Consider the following 19216-nt stretch of genomic DNA (forward strand, 5'->3'; position numbering starts at 1 on the left):
CATTCTACGGAGCTTATTTGCTCTAACTATTGTTTGATGACCCGTGTTATGTAGGATCGTGAGCCCATTTTAGTTAAGGAGGCTTTGTAGTCTGACCATTGGCGGAAGGCTATGGAAGCCAAGTTGGAGGCTATTGAGAGGAATGACACTTGGACTCTTGTGCCTCGTTCCTCTCACAAGAAGGTGATTGGCGTCAAGTGGGTCTTCAAGACTAAGTACCTTAGCGATGGTTCTTTGGACAAGCACAAGGCTCGCCTTGTTGCGAAAGGTTTTGCTCATTGCCTAGGCATTGATTTCCATGATACTTTTGCCGCCTTGTATGGCCTCAAGCAGGCTCCGCGTGCATGGAATGAGAAGATAAACTCGTTTCTTCAGTCGAAGTCGGGATATGGGTGCTCCAAGACCGATCCGCAGCTTTATGTGCACACTTCCAAGGTTGGTCGTGTGTTGTTTGTGTTGTGTGTTGATGATTTGATTCTGACAGGGGATCATGTATAGAAGGTCTGAGAGACCAAGACAACATTACATCAGATGTTCGAGATGACGGATTTGGGGCTTTTTCATTTCTTCTTGGGTCACAAGATTTATCAGTTTCAGAGGGGGGGTTTTCATCTCTTAGCAGAGATACATTCAGGAGCTCTTGGTGACTTTTGAGATGGAGACTTGTCGGACCATTACTACTTCTATGGATCTGAATTGGAAGGCCACTTCACACTCAAATTCTCTCGTGAAGGATGCTTCCCGCTATCGTCAGTTGATTGGATCTTTGATTTGGCTTCTCAATACTCGTGTTGATCTTTGTTTTGCTGTGGGTCTTTTGGCCGGGTTCATGAGTGAACCAAACATGTTCATTGGCAAGATGCCCTGAGGATTCTTCGGTATTTGAGGGGCACCTCTGACTTAGGGATTTCTTATGCAGCAGGTACAGATGCTTCCGATCTTGTTCTTGTAGGTTGGAGCGACTTGGATTGGGTTGGTGATGTGGACCACTAGCGGTCTACTACAGGCAGTAGTTTTACCTTGGGTACAGGTGTTATCTCTTGGAGTAGCAAGAAGCAGCCCACAATAGCCCTTTCTTCTATTGAGGCAGAGTATCGGGCTGCGTCTTCGACCACATGTGAGGTTGTGTGGCTTTGGAGATTGTTGGAGGAGCTTGGCTGCTCCCAGACTCGTTCTACTCTTTTGTGGTGTGATAATGAGAGTTGCATTGCCTTAGCACGGAATCCTGTATTCCATGCCCGGACAAAGCACATTGAGATCCAGTATCACTTCATTCGGAAGAAGCTTCTGGATGGGACTATTGATGTGGAGTATTGCAAGACAGAGGATAATCTTGCAGATTTGTTCACGAAGATGCTTCCCCAGGCTCTTCTTCGGCCGCATTCCAGATCCCTTAGTCTGATGCCTTGTCGAGGATCTGAGAGGGGGTGTTAGAGGTAGAGTCATCCCTTGGACAAGTAGTTGGATACGTTAGCAGAGTACGGGAGTGCCACGTCAGCATAGGACGTCAGAGGACATGTCAACAGGTGCCATGTTAGCACTGCAGTCGGACAGATTTTCTGTTTACAATTGGCTAGTTTTCTGCTGTCGGCAGCCGACCTGGTGCTGTTATTTATTATTTTTTGGCTATTTATAGCCAGTTTGTGGCACACTCCAGTATTTATTCAGGAATTGATCTTGAGATTTGTTGGTTGAGACAGATTGTGCTCGGGTTGATAGAGATTGAGGTCATCAAGTCGGAGACACACGTAGATATTTTCTCTGCCCCCGTGTATATTTCACATCCATTCCTAGGACATCGATTGCACTTTCTAGGACCACTTACCCACCTCGCCGTATGCGATGGTAACCACATTTTTAGCCTTTCTCTTTTTAGACTTCCGCTGTATACTTACATACTCATTGCATTGTACTTAGCTTTGTTTTCTTTTATTTTCATATCTGTTTTTTGGAGCATCTTACTACTCACCTCTGTGCTTGCAGATTTTTTGATCTCTTTTGCAAGGTTTTGTATTTTAGTGTTAGGCTAACATGCAAGCTTGCACCAGTCCTTGGTAAGCTAGAGAAAGGGGATGTGCGCCATTGCTTTCATGGTTTCATCTACTTGGAGTTTTGCTCTTCTACTAGCATGGAGGCTTCCTTTCTTGCAGCCGATCGTCTTGCATCTCTCTTGATGCTATCATGGTTGTGACTTCTATCCTTGCTCTTCTAGTAGGGATTTTTCATTATTTTCATCCACATGGTTCTTGGCACCGCATGAAGATCGGCATCCTCAGGTTTCTCTTTCTTTTTCAGCATTGACATCTAGGTTGAGAGGGGGTTCCTATCCTTCTTGGTATTCTACAGGTTTCGGCACTTGTCTTTGACATTGACCTTTCTCCCCTTGTTGTACCTTCTCCTATGCATTGCATGATTTCATCATCTTTGTACTAGGGCACTTGGGCAAGTGAATAATTTCCTCATGGGAAACACTGTCTAAGTGGCATCTGTTGCATGAGCATTCTTGAGCATGTAGCATACTATGCATCCTATTGTGTAGAGCGCCACTAGACGGTTTCTAAGTTGTTTCCATTGGCGGATTACACCACCATCCTTCTTCACATGATACTTCATCACCTTTCTCTCGTTATTGATATCCTTGAGTGGATGGGTAAGCATGTAATGTTTTGTGATGTGTTGGGTGTACCATCCCTACTTCCGTATTCTGGGTCACTGTTACTTGATTGGTTGCTACCCCTCGAATTCGCTTTCCACCCCCTAAAAAAAAAACTGCTCAATGTGGTTTCATCCGCTTTTGTAGGGCTTGGTAGTCGACTGGGCAGCCAATGAGCACCCTTTGTTTGATGCCTTGTCCTCTCTCGGTTGACAACTTGGACTCCCTTGGTAAGATAACCATTGCCTCTGTAGTCTTGGTAGGCCACTAGGTAGCCAACATGCACCCTTTGTCTGATGCTTTGGTTACTTTGGGGTGGGACGCTTTGGGATACACATTGCTAGCCTTTCCTTTTAGACTCAGTTTTGGGCTTGAGAGGGGGTGTTGAGCTTAAGACATGTTTTACATCTGATTAGCATATTTGAAGCCCCAAAACACGCGTGCTTAATGAATGAAAAACACAAATTAGGTGCACGGTTCGAGAGAGTTTTAGTGGTCCCCTAAAACCCTTTTTTTTTTTTGGGCAACCTTCAATATCTATAAATAGATAGGCTGCCCACCATTCAGTCTTATCCTTTGGTGCAGGTTTCTTACTCTACCGTTCAGATTTCAGCCATCAGCCACCTACCATCTGCTGTTTAGCTGGCACCAACTGCAGCCCATTACTATCCAGCCCTAGGTGGCTTGTTTTCAGTCATCGCCTTGTTGTTTGGAGGTCTCCATTTGTTGCGTCATCATAGCACCTGATCAGCTTGCGCTTTCGACATTTGGTGCTAGGTGATAGGCTGCTGCTATCTCTCCTACCAGGTGACTCTTGCAGTACTTGCGTTTTTGTTGTCCAGTAGGCTGTCTACATCAGAAAAATCTCTCCTGTTGTTGCCTCAGTTCCCTGACACTCTCATGATCATCGTTTTGTGTTTCTTGCATTTCAACTAGTGGTCACAGCACTTGGGATTTGTCTCCGGTAGACTGCACTGTCCGACACTACATTGCTTTGCCCTTGGGCATTCTGTACACTCTTACATTCATTCACTTCAGAGGTTCTTCCATTTGCGTTTGTCTTTGTATTGAAGTTTTGAGTTTTGGCGTTTGGCACTTGGGTTTAAGTTTTGCTTGTTTCTATTTAAGTCATTGTGTTTTAGTCTTGGTCGTACATGTTGTGTTTCGTTAGTGCAAACCCTAGCATAACTTCACAATGGCATCATGACTTCTGTAGGATGCCTTTTACCAAGGCGCATCTAGTGAAATGCACTTTGTTGGAGTATCTATGGTGTATCCTAGGTGTTCTTGTTATTTGCTTGTCTGCTTGTGCTTTGAGAGAGAGTGTTAGAAGCGGTCATATCACAAGTTCATGGGCACTTATGCACTTAATTCATGGACAGCCTTTTATTGTTTATTAGATTCTTGGCCAACCTATTTTGTGCCAGCACAACTCTGTTATTTTTGTTCAACCAATGTTTTTTTGATTCTCATAGTGGATTCCAATTGCTGGTTAGATTGTTTCATGCGTTTTCATATTGTGTCCCTTTCATTGATCTTTTCTCTTTTATTATTCTATTGCTTGTTTTGCTCTTCTAACAGCTTCGGCAAGAAGGGCTTTGTTTTTTGGCCCCCGGTTTTGCGTGCGGGCGGCCGGGGGGCCGGGGGGGGGGGGGGGGGAAACGGGTTTTTTAGGGGAACATGCAGACTGGGCTGGGCTCTAAGTTTCAGTGACCTTTTTTCCTTCTTTTTCTGCTTGAAATTTTGAAGTAGTTCTTTTGACAAACTGGACTACACCTAGCAGCTAGGATTGTCTTCTGAAATTTTGTGTGTTCTTGTCTAACTCTATAACCTTATGTCTAAGTTGTGAGGAAACCTTTGTTGTTAAGATTGTCGTAATATCTTGTAGGAGCAATCTTGGTTATGGGAGCAGGCAGCAAAGTGGACTGAAAACAATAAAGGTCACGTTGAGCCTTCTTTTGGTATGAGATAGTTAGATTATGTTAATATTCATTGTGCTAAGTCTTTCATATCTAAACACGACATGCATATTTCAGTTTAGCAACCTGCACCAGTTATGACATACTGCAGCGATTGAACATACATATAACTGCATCTCACAATGTTTCTTTATTCATTTTGTAACAGGTGAAGCTGAGAGCAGAACTATTGATTGGAAAGGCTCCTCTTCTGCAGTGTAAGTCTCAAATTCAGGTGTAATCTGAACAAATATTAGCAGTGATGAGAAATTTGTGAGATGCATAATCATTAGGGTTGAAGGCACAACACATGCACTTGAGGATATGAAAGCATTACATAGCGTAACATGTGAATGCTCAGATCTGTGCAGATGGTAAAGGGATTGTGTATGCCATGCTTGGAGCCTGTTTGGTGCTCTTACCCTTCTTTGATCAATGAAACCTGTATGGAGTTGTATGTTGGTTATAATTGTTTTGCCATCAATAAACAGGTAGGCATGAGAGGACAAGGCAAGTCATACTAATGATTTTCCTCAATAAGAACTATTTGTGGATTGATGTATTGAATGTGAAGGTGCCATGTGATGGCTACCATGTGTGGTGAGTCGATAGTGTTAGCCTTAATAGTATTGGCATATGTGATTGTGTCTTCCTATGTATAGGTATCAAGGTCTCTCAATGAAACCGTCTGCTTTGGCCCTCAGAAAGTGGTCCCTGTAGTATGACATCTTCAAGGGGAGTGGTTGTTGAGGTGTAATCCATTTGTGCTGTATGTGGAGCAGCTGATAGAGATCCTGACTTATTACCAGGTTCCTCTCAATGTGAGAGAAGTGTATGGACTGGGAGTTTGGGTCATAGTGATCCCCTATCCCATGAGCCATTGCTCCAGTTGTGTGTACCATGATCTCTCATGTCCTGCTTGTGCAGCTTGCTTGTTCTCTCCTTGAAATTTTTTTTGGATGCATACTATTACCTTGTACTTTGTAGATGAAGCCAATGATCTGAAAAAGGCCTGCATCATCTAGGGGTGCTGCAAACTGTACTCTGGTGACCTCATGTGGCACCGATGGTTTGCTGCGGATCATTTGTGGGAGCATGCTAATCTGCAGTCTCTGCATCTGCGTCCATAAGGATTTAACCAAACCATGGGTCCAGATAGGTGCTCCATGCATCATAGCTGGTGTAACCACTGACCTTGTGTGCGGGGCTCATGGAAGTGTGCTTGATGGCACTCTCTCCCCAACATGGCTAATGCTGTATATCCTCATGTAAACCAATCTCTAGCTGCCTGGGACATGCTGAATCTCCCAACAGATGTGGTAAATATAACCACCAAATAGACATAAGAATCCATCACCTCCACTTGTCCTGCTCCTAGAGTGGGAACAGTCCTGGGTATTAGGAATGGTGAGTGAAAGATGAGGATCTTGGTGTTCCCAAGATTCACGGACAGTCCCCTCTGTATGTAGAAATGTGTAGAGCATGGAGATGTTGCTGTAGACCCTTCTCTGATTCAGAGACCATGACAATATCATTAGCATAAAGCATAATAGAAGCTGATGGTTGACAAAGGGTCTCCATCATCGTAGGAGGTATTGCAAACTTTGCTGTAATAATCTTACATCGTATTGATGGTTTGCTGCTGATCATTAGTGAGAGCTTGATAGTTTGTAGCCTCTTGATCTGCATCGGTAGGGATGCAGTCAAACTAGGAGTCTAGATAGGTGCTTAATTTACCATGGCTGATGTGACCAACGTATTAACCACTTGCGTGTGTGGGGCTCATGAAAGTGTGGTTGTTGGTAGTCTCTCTCCAACATGGCTAATGCTGCATATCCTTGTGTAAGCCGATCTTTGGGTGCTTGTGACTTGTTGAATCTCCCAATGGATGCCATAAATGTAAGCACCAAATGGACAGGAATCCACCACCTCGACCTATCTTGCTCCTAGAGTGAAAACAAACATCCTTCATACTGGGGCTGATGTGTGAAAGATCATGATCTTGGTTTCTTAAGATTTACAAGTAATTCTCTCTATATGTAAGTATTATGTAGAGCATGGAGATATTGCCATAGACCCTTGTGCGACTCAAAGACCAAGATGATACCTCATTAGCATAAAACATAATAGGAACTACTGTACCTACTATGTCTACCCTTGCATTGCCACCTTGTGTGATGCAGTCCTCTATCCTATGGATGTAGATCCAAAGAATGTCCTTTTTATAGGACAGTGGTGTACATTGAGTACATCAATTTATAGCAAACAGTAAATCCATACAATAAATAATAAAGTGAAAATTTGACACTTTATCACTTTGGGCTAGATTGCCCTCAAGAAATCGAGACGAGTTGACACTTGATTAGTGTAAGGAATCAGGGAGAGAGATGGACAAAGGCCAGTCAAGAAGGGTAGCAGACATGCTCCTTGTTCAATCCATTATTATCACACAGTCAAGTCAACTGTAGTACTACACACTCATACAAACAAACTAGTAACCTAGATCTAACCATGGTTAAGTCAGTATGACTTAACCTTATGCAACTAAGGTAAACAACTGACTAAAGACTATGAGCTTGACTCTCAACACTCCCCCTCAAGCTCAAATGGGGTACTTCACTCCAAGTAGCTCTCTGAAATGCACAAACGTATCTTTACCCAATGGCTTGGTAAAGATATCTGCAACTTGGTCTTCTGTCCTCACATGGACTAAATCAATGTCACCTGCAATCACTTTTTCTTTGATAAAGTGATAGTGTACCTCAATGTGCTTAGTTCTAGCATGATAGATAGGATTATTGGCTAGGAGCACACTGCTCATATTGTCACAATAGAGTGTGACAGGCCTGACTTCCTGCCTACCCAAATCATCAAGAGGCTTCATGAGACATGCTGCCTCACATACAGCTAGTGCAGCACCTCTATACTCTGCCTCAGTACTAGAGAGAGCAACTGCAGGTTGCTTCTTACTGCTCCAACTGACCATACTACTTACTTCTAAGGGAAAATTCACATATCTTAAGATCCTCCTCAGTGCATCCAAGTGAGGCTTCATAGGCTTTTGCATAAATTGGCTAATTAGTCCAATTGAATAGCTAAGATCTGGTCTAGTAATGGTAAGGTAAATCAGGTTACCCACCATTTGTCTATACATAGTGACATTCTCAATCTCATGTCTAACATTTGCAAGTAGCTTAACATTTTGTTTCAATGGAGTGCTCAAAGACTTGCAATCCAACATACCATACTTGGTTAACACGTCTTGTGCATACTGCTTTTGCAACAACCAAGTACCATGAGGTGTAGAGACAACCTCAATCCCAAGGAAATACTTTAGTTCACCCAAATCTTTGACCTGAAATTCAGCATGTAACATTTCCTTGATCTCTCCAATTCCCGTGACATCATCACCTGTAATGATCAAGTCATCCACATAGATGACTAATATCACATAACCAGCCCTTGTCTTCTTTGTGAATAGGCTAAAATCAGCCTTGCCCATAGTGAAAGCAAGTTTCTGTAAGCATGCAGTTATTTTAGCATTCCAAGCTCTAGGTGCTTGCGTCAGCCCATACAATGCTTTCTTCAATCTACACACACGTGTAGGAAATCAGGATGTACATGACCCTCGGGCTGATCCATGTATACTTCCTCAACCAAATCACCATTGAGAAAAGCATTCTTCATCCATCTGATACATACTCCATCCTCTAGATGCTGCCAATGCAATTACTGTTCTCACGGTTGCCATTTTAGCAACGGGGCTGAATGTCTCTTCATAATCAAGACCATACTGTTGTGCATACCCTTTTGCCACAAGTCTTGCCTTGTATCTTTCCAATGTCCCATCTGATTTGCACTTCACTTTGTATATCCATTTGTAACCAATAGCCATTTTGCCTTCAAGCAAATCAACCAAATTCCAAGTGTCATTTTCAGCCAATGCTGAATATTCCTTATCCATTGCCTTACACCAATGATCATCTAAAATATTTTAGAAAACTTTGTGGGTTCCTTGAAGCTAGTGACTTTTGCCATATATGCATAGGGCCTCATTGTGTAACCACTGTATATAAGCTTATCCACAGGCTTCTTGACTCTTTTTGATCTCCTTAATTGAGGTGCAGTATGAGACTCTCCTCTCTCACGAGGTGGTACGTATCTATGTCTCACATCAGGAGTCACAACTGATGGAATACCAAACTCACTATCCAAGCTGTCAGTGCGAGATGAATCATAACCACAAGTGAGTAGTCCTGTAACATCATCAAGTTTGCCTTTGCCTTTATCCACATTTCTCCCCCTCATTGACATACTCCTGTCAGTGGATAGAGATGGTGAAGTCCTCAATCTACCTGTCCAAGGACTAACAGATGTAGTAGCATCTTTAGAAGGCCCAGAAATTTCTGCACTTTCATTTGTACTTGCATGTACATAAGTCTCCTGACAAGCATCATCATCATTCATCAAGACGGTCTTCTTCTCATGCCACTATTTCAACTCATCAAATACTATATCTCTTGAGATTAATGTCTCATGAGTGGAAGGATTGTAGCATTTGTACACTTTCCTATCCTGTGCATACCCAATAAAGATGGCCTTTTTTGCCTTTGGATCAAGCTTCTTCCTCTTCTCATTTGGAATATGTATATATGCCAAGCATCTAAAAACCTTAAGATGGCTAATGTCCGGCTTTATCCCATCAAGCCTCTCACGAGGAGTCACCTCATGTATCCCTACTATTGGTGTACGATTCATCACATACACAGCAGTCATTACAGCCTCTGCTCAATATACATTTGGTAGGCTCTTCTCATTCAGCATGGCTCTAGCTGATTCCATGATTACCCTTTTTCCCCTTTCTGCCACACCATTTTGTTGTGGTGTGTACCTGCATGTCAATTGCCTTTTTATCCCATGGGCTGCCAAGAAGTGATCAAAGTCTTTAGAGACATATTCTCCACCACTATCAAATCTCAATGTAGCAAGCCAATTCTTTCTCCACATGTCTTTTGAAGTCCTGAAAAGTATCCGTAACATCACTCTTGTGCTTCAGCACATATAACCATGTGTACCTACTATAGTCATCTATGAATGACACATAGTAACGTGATTTCCCAAGAGATGCATTCTATGAGGGTCCCCATATATTAAAATGTACAAGCTGTAATGGTCTAGTAGTAGTGCTTACATGTTTCATAAATGGAAGCCTTGATTGCTTCCCAAATTGACACGACTGACCATGTCCCAATTCCACATGCTTGAACTTAGGGAGTCCAATTACAACTTGCTTATGCTGCATATTCTTCAGCTTTTGAACATTTACATAACCAATCCTTTTATGCCATATCTCAATGTCCCTTATTGCAGCATTGTCATGTGAGTACATAGTAGCATTCAATGTTGGAATTTTCGTATCCAATGTAAATATCCTACCATTTTTTTTGCCTTTAGCAATGAGTTTGCATTCTTAACCATACTCTTCAATGTAGCATTCATCTCTATTGTATCTAACTTGTAGATTTTGTTCAACCATTTGTCCCACAGAAAGCAAGTTTTTGGTTATGGAGGGTACATGATAGAGACTCTTTTTCTTGTTACCATGCATCATGAAGGGAACAATACCTGTATGCATAATGTCATGCTGCGTATCATCCCCTGTGTAAACATATCCATGAGCACCTTCTACCAATGTGTCAAACTACTCTCCATGAGGAGTCATATAGTTAGATACCCCTGAGTCTATATACCATACATCATCTGCTTTGCCTTGTGTAGGCAACCATTTCTTCACATGTTGCATAGCAAACAATCTGTCATCCTCCTGCATACCACTAGAAGAGGCATAATTACCATGTTGCCTCCCTCTTGCTTTCTAATCATTCTACTTTTTGTAGCAATCCTTAGCTACATGCCTGTATTTGCTACAATAATGACAATCCTTATTTGCATTTGATTGTTGTCCATGACTCATTTGAGGCTGCTGCCAAGTGCCTCTTCCTCTAGATGAATAACCCCCTCTTCCACGAGCATTTGAGGCACCTCTATTTGCTTGAGGTTGCCTATTTTTCAATCTAGTAGCTTGCTGTCCACGGGCTGCATATGCATTTCCAGCACCTCTTCCTCTAAAGTTTGATCTTCCTCTTTCACCTCTACCCCTTTGATTTGAGTAGAAGGCACTGTCCCTGCTGTTTTTAGATCCATTGGAACTTGTATTGAGTCCAAGTTTCACTTCTTCATGCAAAAGAAGTGCCACAAGTTCATCAGAGTCAGGTTGCTCTTGACGTACTGATATGGGAGTGTCAAACTGCTTATACTCATCTCCAAGATGATGGAGGATAGTGGCCACCAAATCATCATCCTCAACTTCAGCTCCAATTGAGCCTAGCTGTTCTGCAATGGTTCTAATCTCACTTACATAGTCTTCAATAGACCTTCCATTCTTGGATATGTGGTTGAATTTTTGCTTTAGTTGTGTCATTCTTGCATGAGTGACATGTCCATAATTCTTCATCAATAAGTCCCAAGCAGCTTTTGGTGAAGTACAGTTTGCAATCTGCATAGCTTTTGTGTCTAACACACATAAGGACAGCCAATGCAAGACCTTGTTAGCCTTTTCCAACCATGTCCTATGTGCTCTTAATTGATCTTGTGTTAGAGGTCTATCCTCTGATAGCTTTGGCCCATCTTTAAGACCTGTGACTAGGTCCCAATAGGCTCTTCCAATTAAGAAATTAGACATCTTGAATTTCCATAGAACAAAATTGTTGTAGTCCACCAGCTTCTCACCAACTATCTGAGTGATAGTGTCATTCTCTCCTGTGTTTGCCATTCCAAAGTTTCAGCTTTACAAAACAAGTTTGAATGTAGAGAGTCAATCTCCCAAAATGCCAGCAGGCAATGTACTTCAATGACCCTTGCAATTCACAAAAGGTTTATAACCACCAATCTTCCTTTAAAGTTCACCTTCTCTCTTGTGTTTGCCATTCCAAAGTTTCAGCTTTACAAAACAAGTTTGAATGTAGAGAGTCAATCTCCCAAAATGCCAGCAGGCAATGTACTTCAATGACCCTTGCAATTCACAAAAGATTTATGACTGCCAATCTTCCTTTAAAGTTCAGCTTTCGAGCATGGAACATGCACAGATAGTGCTAACAAACTCAACCAGAATTACATACAACAGAAAATGAAGCTGCAGCATTCTGAACTTGCTATTGATGTGCTGTCTTTAACATCTTCTTCAGCATTGATGTCAGCTACAACTGATTCATTGTTTCCTGTTTCAGTTGACACGGAGTTATCTGCTGCTATTACATCATCAATACCTCCTAATGCATTCTCTGCTGAGACCTCCTGTATAGCATACAATTGAGAGCAAACTTCAGCTGTTAATGAAATTGCACAATTTCCAAAAAACTTTACATTCCCTGAAATAAACTAGTGTGATCATACAATGTCAGCTGCAATGATCTGATAATCCAACTTGGGGCCAATAAAACATGATGACACTGATCAGGACAATGGAAAGTATGAAACTGAAACTGCAGAACCAGTCAGGAATCTTTCAGTTTTATACTGTCCTTCCATTTCTTCTTGTTTTGCTGCCACAATGTCTTTCCCACTTGGATGAACCCATCATCTTGCCAGATTTACACTCATTGCAGAAAACTTGATGCAGCATAGGGAAACAATCAGCTTCCTTTGGACAGCATACCATAGGTACGAAATCAGGGACTGTATCTAGTTTGATCTCCATATTATTAGGCTTCTGAGATTTTTCTGTTTTTGCATTGTTTCAATTCCAGATGACCTCTTGCAGTCAGGACATGGCATATTCAGCTCCATTTCCTAAGTCCTTGAGGCGCTTGCTGCTGATCTTGTCACATTCAACATGAATCCTTATCTTACATCTGTCACACTGGACCAGTCTTGTGGCATAGGCAATCAAAACAGCAGCTGGGCGCAATGGATACATTTCTCCGCCATTCCATGCCAGCAGCTGTCTTAGTAACGTCGCTAGCATGCTCTTTGGAATTGCTCCGTACTAGATGTCGGATGCCCTGGCATGCTATCACGAAAGCCTTGCAAGCGGACAAGCTGTGCGTACAGACCATTGGAACACTGCATGAGGAGGCGATGGGGACCAATCTCACAAATACAGCCTTATTCCAGCACTGCAATCAAGTGGGCAGAGTGAATAGTGGAGAGATGGTGGCAACTGTGATAATGGTGGTACGTGTGTGAGCGACCATTTTCTCAAGGGCCTCTTGAACCAGAGCCTCAGACTGAGTATCAAGTGCACCGGTGGCTTCATCCAGTAGCAGTATCTTGGGCTTTCTCAGAACAGCTCTAGCTATGGCAATTCTTTGCTTCTGTCCTCCAGACAGCTGTATTCCCCTGTTGCCCACATGAGTTCTGTAGCCTTCAGGCAAGGAGCTTATGAAACCATCAGCATTTGAAACCTGGGCAGCTTCCCTCACCTCTGCCTCTGTTGCCTCCTGTCCACCATATCTTATGTTCTCTTCAATGGTTCCTGTAAACAGGACAGGTGGATGAATGTGAACCCAATGATAAGGTGCCTCTTACCAATGGCTATGTTTCAAGCTCTGATACCATGTAAGGAATCAGGGAGAGAGATGGACAAAGGCCAGTCCAGAAAGGTAGCAGACATGCTCCCTGTTCAATCCATTATCATCACACAGTCAAGTCAGCTGTAGTACTACACGCTCATACAAACAAACAAGTAACCTAGATCTAACCATGGTTAAGTCAGTATGACTTAACTTTACGCACCTAAGGTAGACAACTGACCAAAGACTATGAGCTTGACTCTCAACAATTAGCTCCAAACAATTGCGCCCCTTGTAGGTATTTCTTTTCACATTCATCCCAATGCCTGTTGTACAATTGAGGCTTGACTTGAATCCTCAAGAAGAGTCAAACCTTGCCTTGAATTTAAGAGGTTTGCTCTCAAGAATCCCCTTGTGATGTATTGATTGATGCAATTCTCCACAACATTTGGAATACTTTTGTTGTCCTTTGTAACCAGCAACCACAAGATCCAATTTGCCCCTTGTTTTCATTAGCAATCATTAGTGCCATACAAGCCACTCTTATGTGTGAGCCTCAATTTGAGTCAGATGTGGGCTTCTAGAGCTTTGACATTTGAGATTATTTGTCAGTTTGTGTCCTAGACACTTCTGATGCACAAGTGCATGTTTATTATGGCATAGTGGCCATATTTTAGGACGCATTAATTAGGTTGGCCATATTTTGGGCTTCTACATCAGGTTGGCTAATCCTTGGTTTTTTTGGCTATAAATAGCCAGCTCACACTCCATTGCATTCATTCCATCATATCATCTTTTCAGCTAGCCCTTTGTCATCATCTTCATCTCCTGCCTCTGTTTGGCGCCCACATTGATGCCTAGAGCTGTGTGTTAGGGCTAATGAATATCTTTGAGAGTGCAATAGAAGAGATGCATGAACATGGAGAGGGAAGGGAAGAGAGAGACTGTTTACGAAAAAAAGAAGGGAAGAGAGAGACTGAAATGAATGCAGAGAATGGAAGGACGAGAGACTAAAGGGAACACAAAGAATGGAAGGAGGAGACTGCATTGAGCTGAATACAAAGAGGACCAATCAGTCCTTGCATGAAGCTCGAGGCATCAGTGAGGACGAAGCAGGGAATGCAGACTATGGAGAGAGAGAGTGCTGGCAGCAGTTGCAATGGACAAAATGACCAGCAATGGGGGAAGGGGTAGGTATAAATAGGTGTCTCTGCTAGGAACTGGATGATGAGAGCTGATGGTATCATTTAATGCAGTCTGTCAGCCTCAAATGCTGCTGACAGCTTTGCCAGTGTGAACATAGCCCAAAAACTAGCACAGACTGAAATGCATTGAATTGATCACAAACTGACAATGTGAACACACTAAAACTGAAAAGCAAAGCTGACAACTGAAATGTAAGGGCTGTCAAAGCTCCGATATCTTTATCAGACTTTGAGGAGCTCAAGCAAGAAATGACCAACATAAAATACATGAAATGCTAATAGCCCTTGCCAGATCTTGGGGATTTGCTGAAGGCCAATAACCTCATGTGATGGAACATACAAACCTGAGATAAATTCTTTGTGAAAAGTCCAATGTATTGTCCTTTGTAGGATAGTAGACCATCGCTAGCTTGGACTCCACAATTGCTCTGGAACATGATGGTATTTGTAACGTGCCTATCTAATGGATCCCGATGGTGTGAATGTTTGGTAGTCCATTGAGAAGTAATCAAGGTTACTTTCATTCGGAACTCCTTGGAATAACTGAACTCCCTCGCCTACCTCACAAGGAAGCTATGCTTCAGCTCCAAAGGGATCAACTTGAAGTGGAAACTAAAGTTATTACTACAGTTTTCTACTAGGATTTTTTAGCATCAGCTTTGAGGTGACGGCTTTGCTATTAGCCCTCAAATTGAAGTGGACCATTGCTGCAATTAGTTCAAAGAGAGTAAGAAACAAAGAGGAGCAATGCACATCGACACCTCTATCCATAAGGTATAGTTTGGACTCCGGTCCCCTAAGACGGCGTTGTTCGGGATCTAGGACAACACACTAGGACAGTTAGCATTTGGACCTTCCTAACTCGTCCTATTCTAGTGTTTCGATTTTCTTTTGAAAACCTCTCTACTAATTGAGACCACCTTGTTGTAAGAAAGACCCATTGGGATCTAACCATCCGCTTCTCTTGAGGAGTAGTTTTAGTTTTTAAATTATCTAAATACATTTTAGTTTGACATATAAAGCCAGCTTCGTTAGTTAACCCATTAAACAGTATTCTTTCATGGAAGTCTAAGCACGAACACAAATACAAGAGAAAATAGTTCTTTTGGAGAATAAATATTTGTTTAAATTCCTTGTTTTTATTCTGTTCGGGATCTAGGACAACACACTAGGATAGTTAGCATTTGGACCTTCCTAACTTGTCCTATTCTAGTGTTTCGATTTTCTTTTGAAAACCTCTCTACTAATTGAGGCCACCTTGTAAGAAGAAAGACCCATTGGGATCTAACCATCCGCTTCTCTTGAGGAGTAGTTTTAGTTTTTAAATTATCTAAACACATTTTAGTTTGACACAAAAAGCCAGCTTTGTTAGTCATCCCATTAAACAATATTCTTTCATGGAAGTCTAAGCACGAACACAAATATAAGAAAAAATAGTTCTTTTGGAGAATAAATATTTGTTTAAATTCATTGTTTTTATTCTTATTATAATAGTTGTTTTAGTTCATATTAGAACGCCATATGAAGGCCCAAAAAAACCCACTAAGTTTGCCCTTAGCTAGCATTGGGGCCTTTTGGGAGATCCATCCTAGGCTCATAGGGGGTAAGCTAGTCCTAACACCCAAGGCATTACATCTAGAGTCCCCTTGGCTCCATGGTGCCTCCTAGCTAAATGATAGGTCCCTATGGAGAGATCTCTTATGCCTGGTGTTGGTCCTAGCAGTTGGAGCGGTAGTTCAACTCTTTGGTGAAAAACTAATGCAACTAACCTTGGGGGAGGTCTATTGTGTATATCCGAGAGTTAACTTGTGGATGAATTGTTTCTTAGAATCCATAAATAGTTCAAACACTCCTTTCAATGAGACAAGTAGTATGATAAGTATTCTTGTGGATAAGTGTTGTTCTAAGCTCCGAGTCTACAAGCATAGGTTTCGCTTGACTTAAGTCATAGTTTTATCTTGGGTCTTAGGCTTTGCTGATGAGATGCCTATCGTTGGTCTATTTCATTCCCAATCTGAGTAACAAGAATGAGATGATGCTTCTATTTGAAGCATTGAAGGGCTTTTTTCTTCGGAAGGTCTAAGTATAGCTAAGTTATCTTTTTGTTTCAATTTGATTAAGATTTATTGGTCTAAGTATAGCTAAGTTATCTTTTTGTTTTAATTTCATTGAGATTTATTTTTATATCTTATCATGGAGATACTCTGCCACACAATTTTCCAATGAAGAGTTGGTGTGTTTTTCGAATCCTTGCTAGCTTGAGAGATCAATCATTCCCTACTAGTTAATCTTATGAGATAATTAAGATAGTACTTAACATCATCCCTAGTTATCTTAACTTGAGTTTTTTTCTCCTTTCAAAAGATAGAAGTTAATATTGATTTGTGACCAATCAATCATTTTCTCATTGCAATATAGCAATCCAAATTGTTTAAAAAATTCTAAGAATGGATTAGGTACCATCATGATAGGTGTTATTTCTATTGGAACTTCCCTCCTAAGCACCTATGCCTTTGTCCATCTACTTGATCATTAGGCTTTCCACAAGGATCCTAGGGCTCAAGTTATTGCAATCTATGTTGTTGTCATTATTCAACTAATATTTTCATTATTTTTGTATAAAAAAGGTCTTTTCAAAGCATAGGGAGGACAACTGGACTTGAAATATCATTGGTACGTACTATTTCTTACCCAGCTAAAACATTACTTTGTTTTGGGGCCATCTTGCGCTATCAATTGTCCTAGTGCCTCTCTCGTCTTGCTTCTTTTTTGGGCCTTTGTTAGTCTTGTAAGGCTTGTGCGTCCTTGAGGCAAGGCTTGGTGAGGTAGGAGGATAAGCTCAAAGGATATATGGAGTTGAGTAAGAAGAAAGTCTCGGCTTATGAGGAGTGAGCTCGATAGTAAGAAATAAAGGGGAGATATGATAGATTGGATGTTTTTGATGTATTCTTGGGTGAATTTAGGATGGAGAGTAGGAGATGCAATAAAGGTAAAGGTGAAAATTGGACAAAAATAGTGATAGGGAATGGAGAGGGGATTGGTTTAGATAGTTAGGAGTCACTAGTTTTGAATTGGGATTAATTTGGATGGAGGGAGGAGAGTGATTTGTAGGGCAAGGTGATTCGCAAGGAGGAGGACGAGATGAAGTGGCTTGATTCTTGGAGTCCTAGCACGTCTCTCTTCACTTTCTTTCTCTCTTTCTTTGTCTCTATCTCTTCTCTTTCTCTCTCTCTCATCTCCCTTCTTTCTCTATCTTCCTCACTCTTTCTTTCTATCTTCCCTCTCTCTCTCTCTCTCTCACACACACACACACACACACACAGTGTGTGTGTGTGTGTGTGTGTGTGTGTGTGTGGCACAATTGATAAAAAAAAAATCTGTAGTCCCAAGCCTTGGTGGCTAAGGCTTTATTTATTTTTTTCCAAATAAAATGTGGCTGATTATATTACTTAGAAAAATTGATTACAATGGAGTGTTCATGCTCAACAGACTAGCTGGAGCTGATGAAAGTCACAAGTATATCATGTATACAAGCCTCTCAAGGCGGTTTTTGGGGGGGGGGGGGGGGTGGGGCAAGAAGCCATGCCATGGAGGGGGGGTGTATTGCCATCTGGGGCTGCTTGCCTGCATCACGAAAAACAGATCCTGGCCGCCGCAAGTGCGCATGAAATGACATCGGAGCTCCTGTGGAGCCTTGGGATTCACCTTGCACCTGATCCCATCGCCCGCGGAGGGAGTGGATGATGGAGATCCATAGCTTTGCTAAAGTCACCTGTACTGAAAGTCTCTCTCTGCCGAAAGCTTCTTGACTTCGCGCCTTCCAGATATGCCAACTAGTAAGACTCCCTATGATCTCCCATACCTCAGAGCGGTCTGCTGTGGGCTCTAGTACCTAGCGGATGGGTAGCGTCTCCAAACAAACCATTGCGCACGACCTTGTCTCGATAATGAATATCATGTCCTGCATCTCGGCCTCATACAGAAGGTGGCGGCTCTGGTTGACTGCCTGCCAGCAAAAAGCTCCCCACGAGATACATCCAAGGTTGGGTGCTATACGGCGAAGGATGTGGCATGCACCTCTCCACACAAGCTGCGCCGCCTTACACAATCAAAGGCAGTGCTTTGGTGTTTTCAGAGGCTGTCGTGTGCAGTGCATACAATCTTCCTCCTGCTGCATCTGAACAAGCCAACTTCCCACTGCCAAGCCTCCATGTGCCACCAGCCATAAGAAATACGATACCCTCCTCGATCTCCAACTATCCCATAGGCGGCGCCAGAAGGTCCGTCGGAAAGGCTCTGTGATGCCGTGCTTCACCTAGTGCGTGGCGCCCAATCCATATCCTCCTGCATCAGTACATGTCTGCCAATCCTGGCAGTGTACTCCAAGAACCTCGGTGGCTTCTTGGCGAGCGCGGTGGCCGGCCATAGCCACTCCCCCAGGTCCCACTCCAGCTCATCAAGTGGCCTACTCCTAGATCCAGAGGCGCTACTCCCTGAGCTCCTGCCAAAAGACAAAAGGGTCCAACCACCATGTCTTCCCCTGAAGGCTAACCCCTCATCCTGTTGCCCTCTGTCAAGGGCCAGATCTCCCCCTGCTCTTGTATGGTGAAGAGGGTTCCAGGTGGAGCGCCGCCCACTCTATGTGCCACCTGTAGGGGGATGCCTGCTAGTGAAAACCTAGCGGCCCATACCTCTCCGGGCTCTATCGGCTCTTGTCTCGGGGGAGCAAGCCACTCCTGAGGTATTGTTGCGTCTATCTCTCTTCTCCTGAGCTCCACTCCTCTTTGGTAGTCATACTCGCTGCAGTAGGTCCTTGTTCACCATCTTGTA

The 19216-nt window shown here is 42.6% G+C and overlaps 1 protein-coding gene across 2 annotated transcripts in view; it reads left to right on the forward strand.

The window, feature by feature from the left end:
* Nucleotides 1–19216, forward strand: part of LOC148014499 (uncharacterized) — a 144706-nt gene that overhangs the window by 66154 nt on the left and 59336 nt on the right. For both annotated transcript variants that reach the window (XM_087666270.1, XM_087666269.1), the window contains exons 4-5: nt 4542–4614; nt 4781–4829. In XM_087666270.1, coding sequence (XP_087522396.1) covers nt 4542–4614; nt 4781–4829 — 122 coding nt within the window. The remainder of the gene's footprint in view (nt 1–4541; nt 4615–4780; nt 4830–19216) is intronic.

The sequence above is a fragment of the Lygodium microphyllum genome, chromosome 25, assembly GCF_053477565.2.
Source record: "Lygodium microphyllum isolate KBCC chromosome 25, Lygodium_microphyllum_v1.1.10, whole genome shotgun sequence".
Classification (NCBI taxonomy): Eukaryota; Viridiplantae; Streptophyta; class Polypodiopsida; order Schizaeales; family Lygodiaceae; genus Lygodium; species Lygodium microphyllum.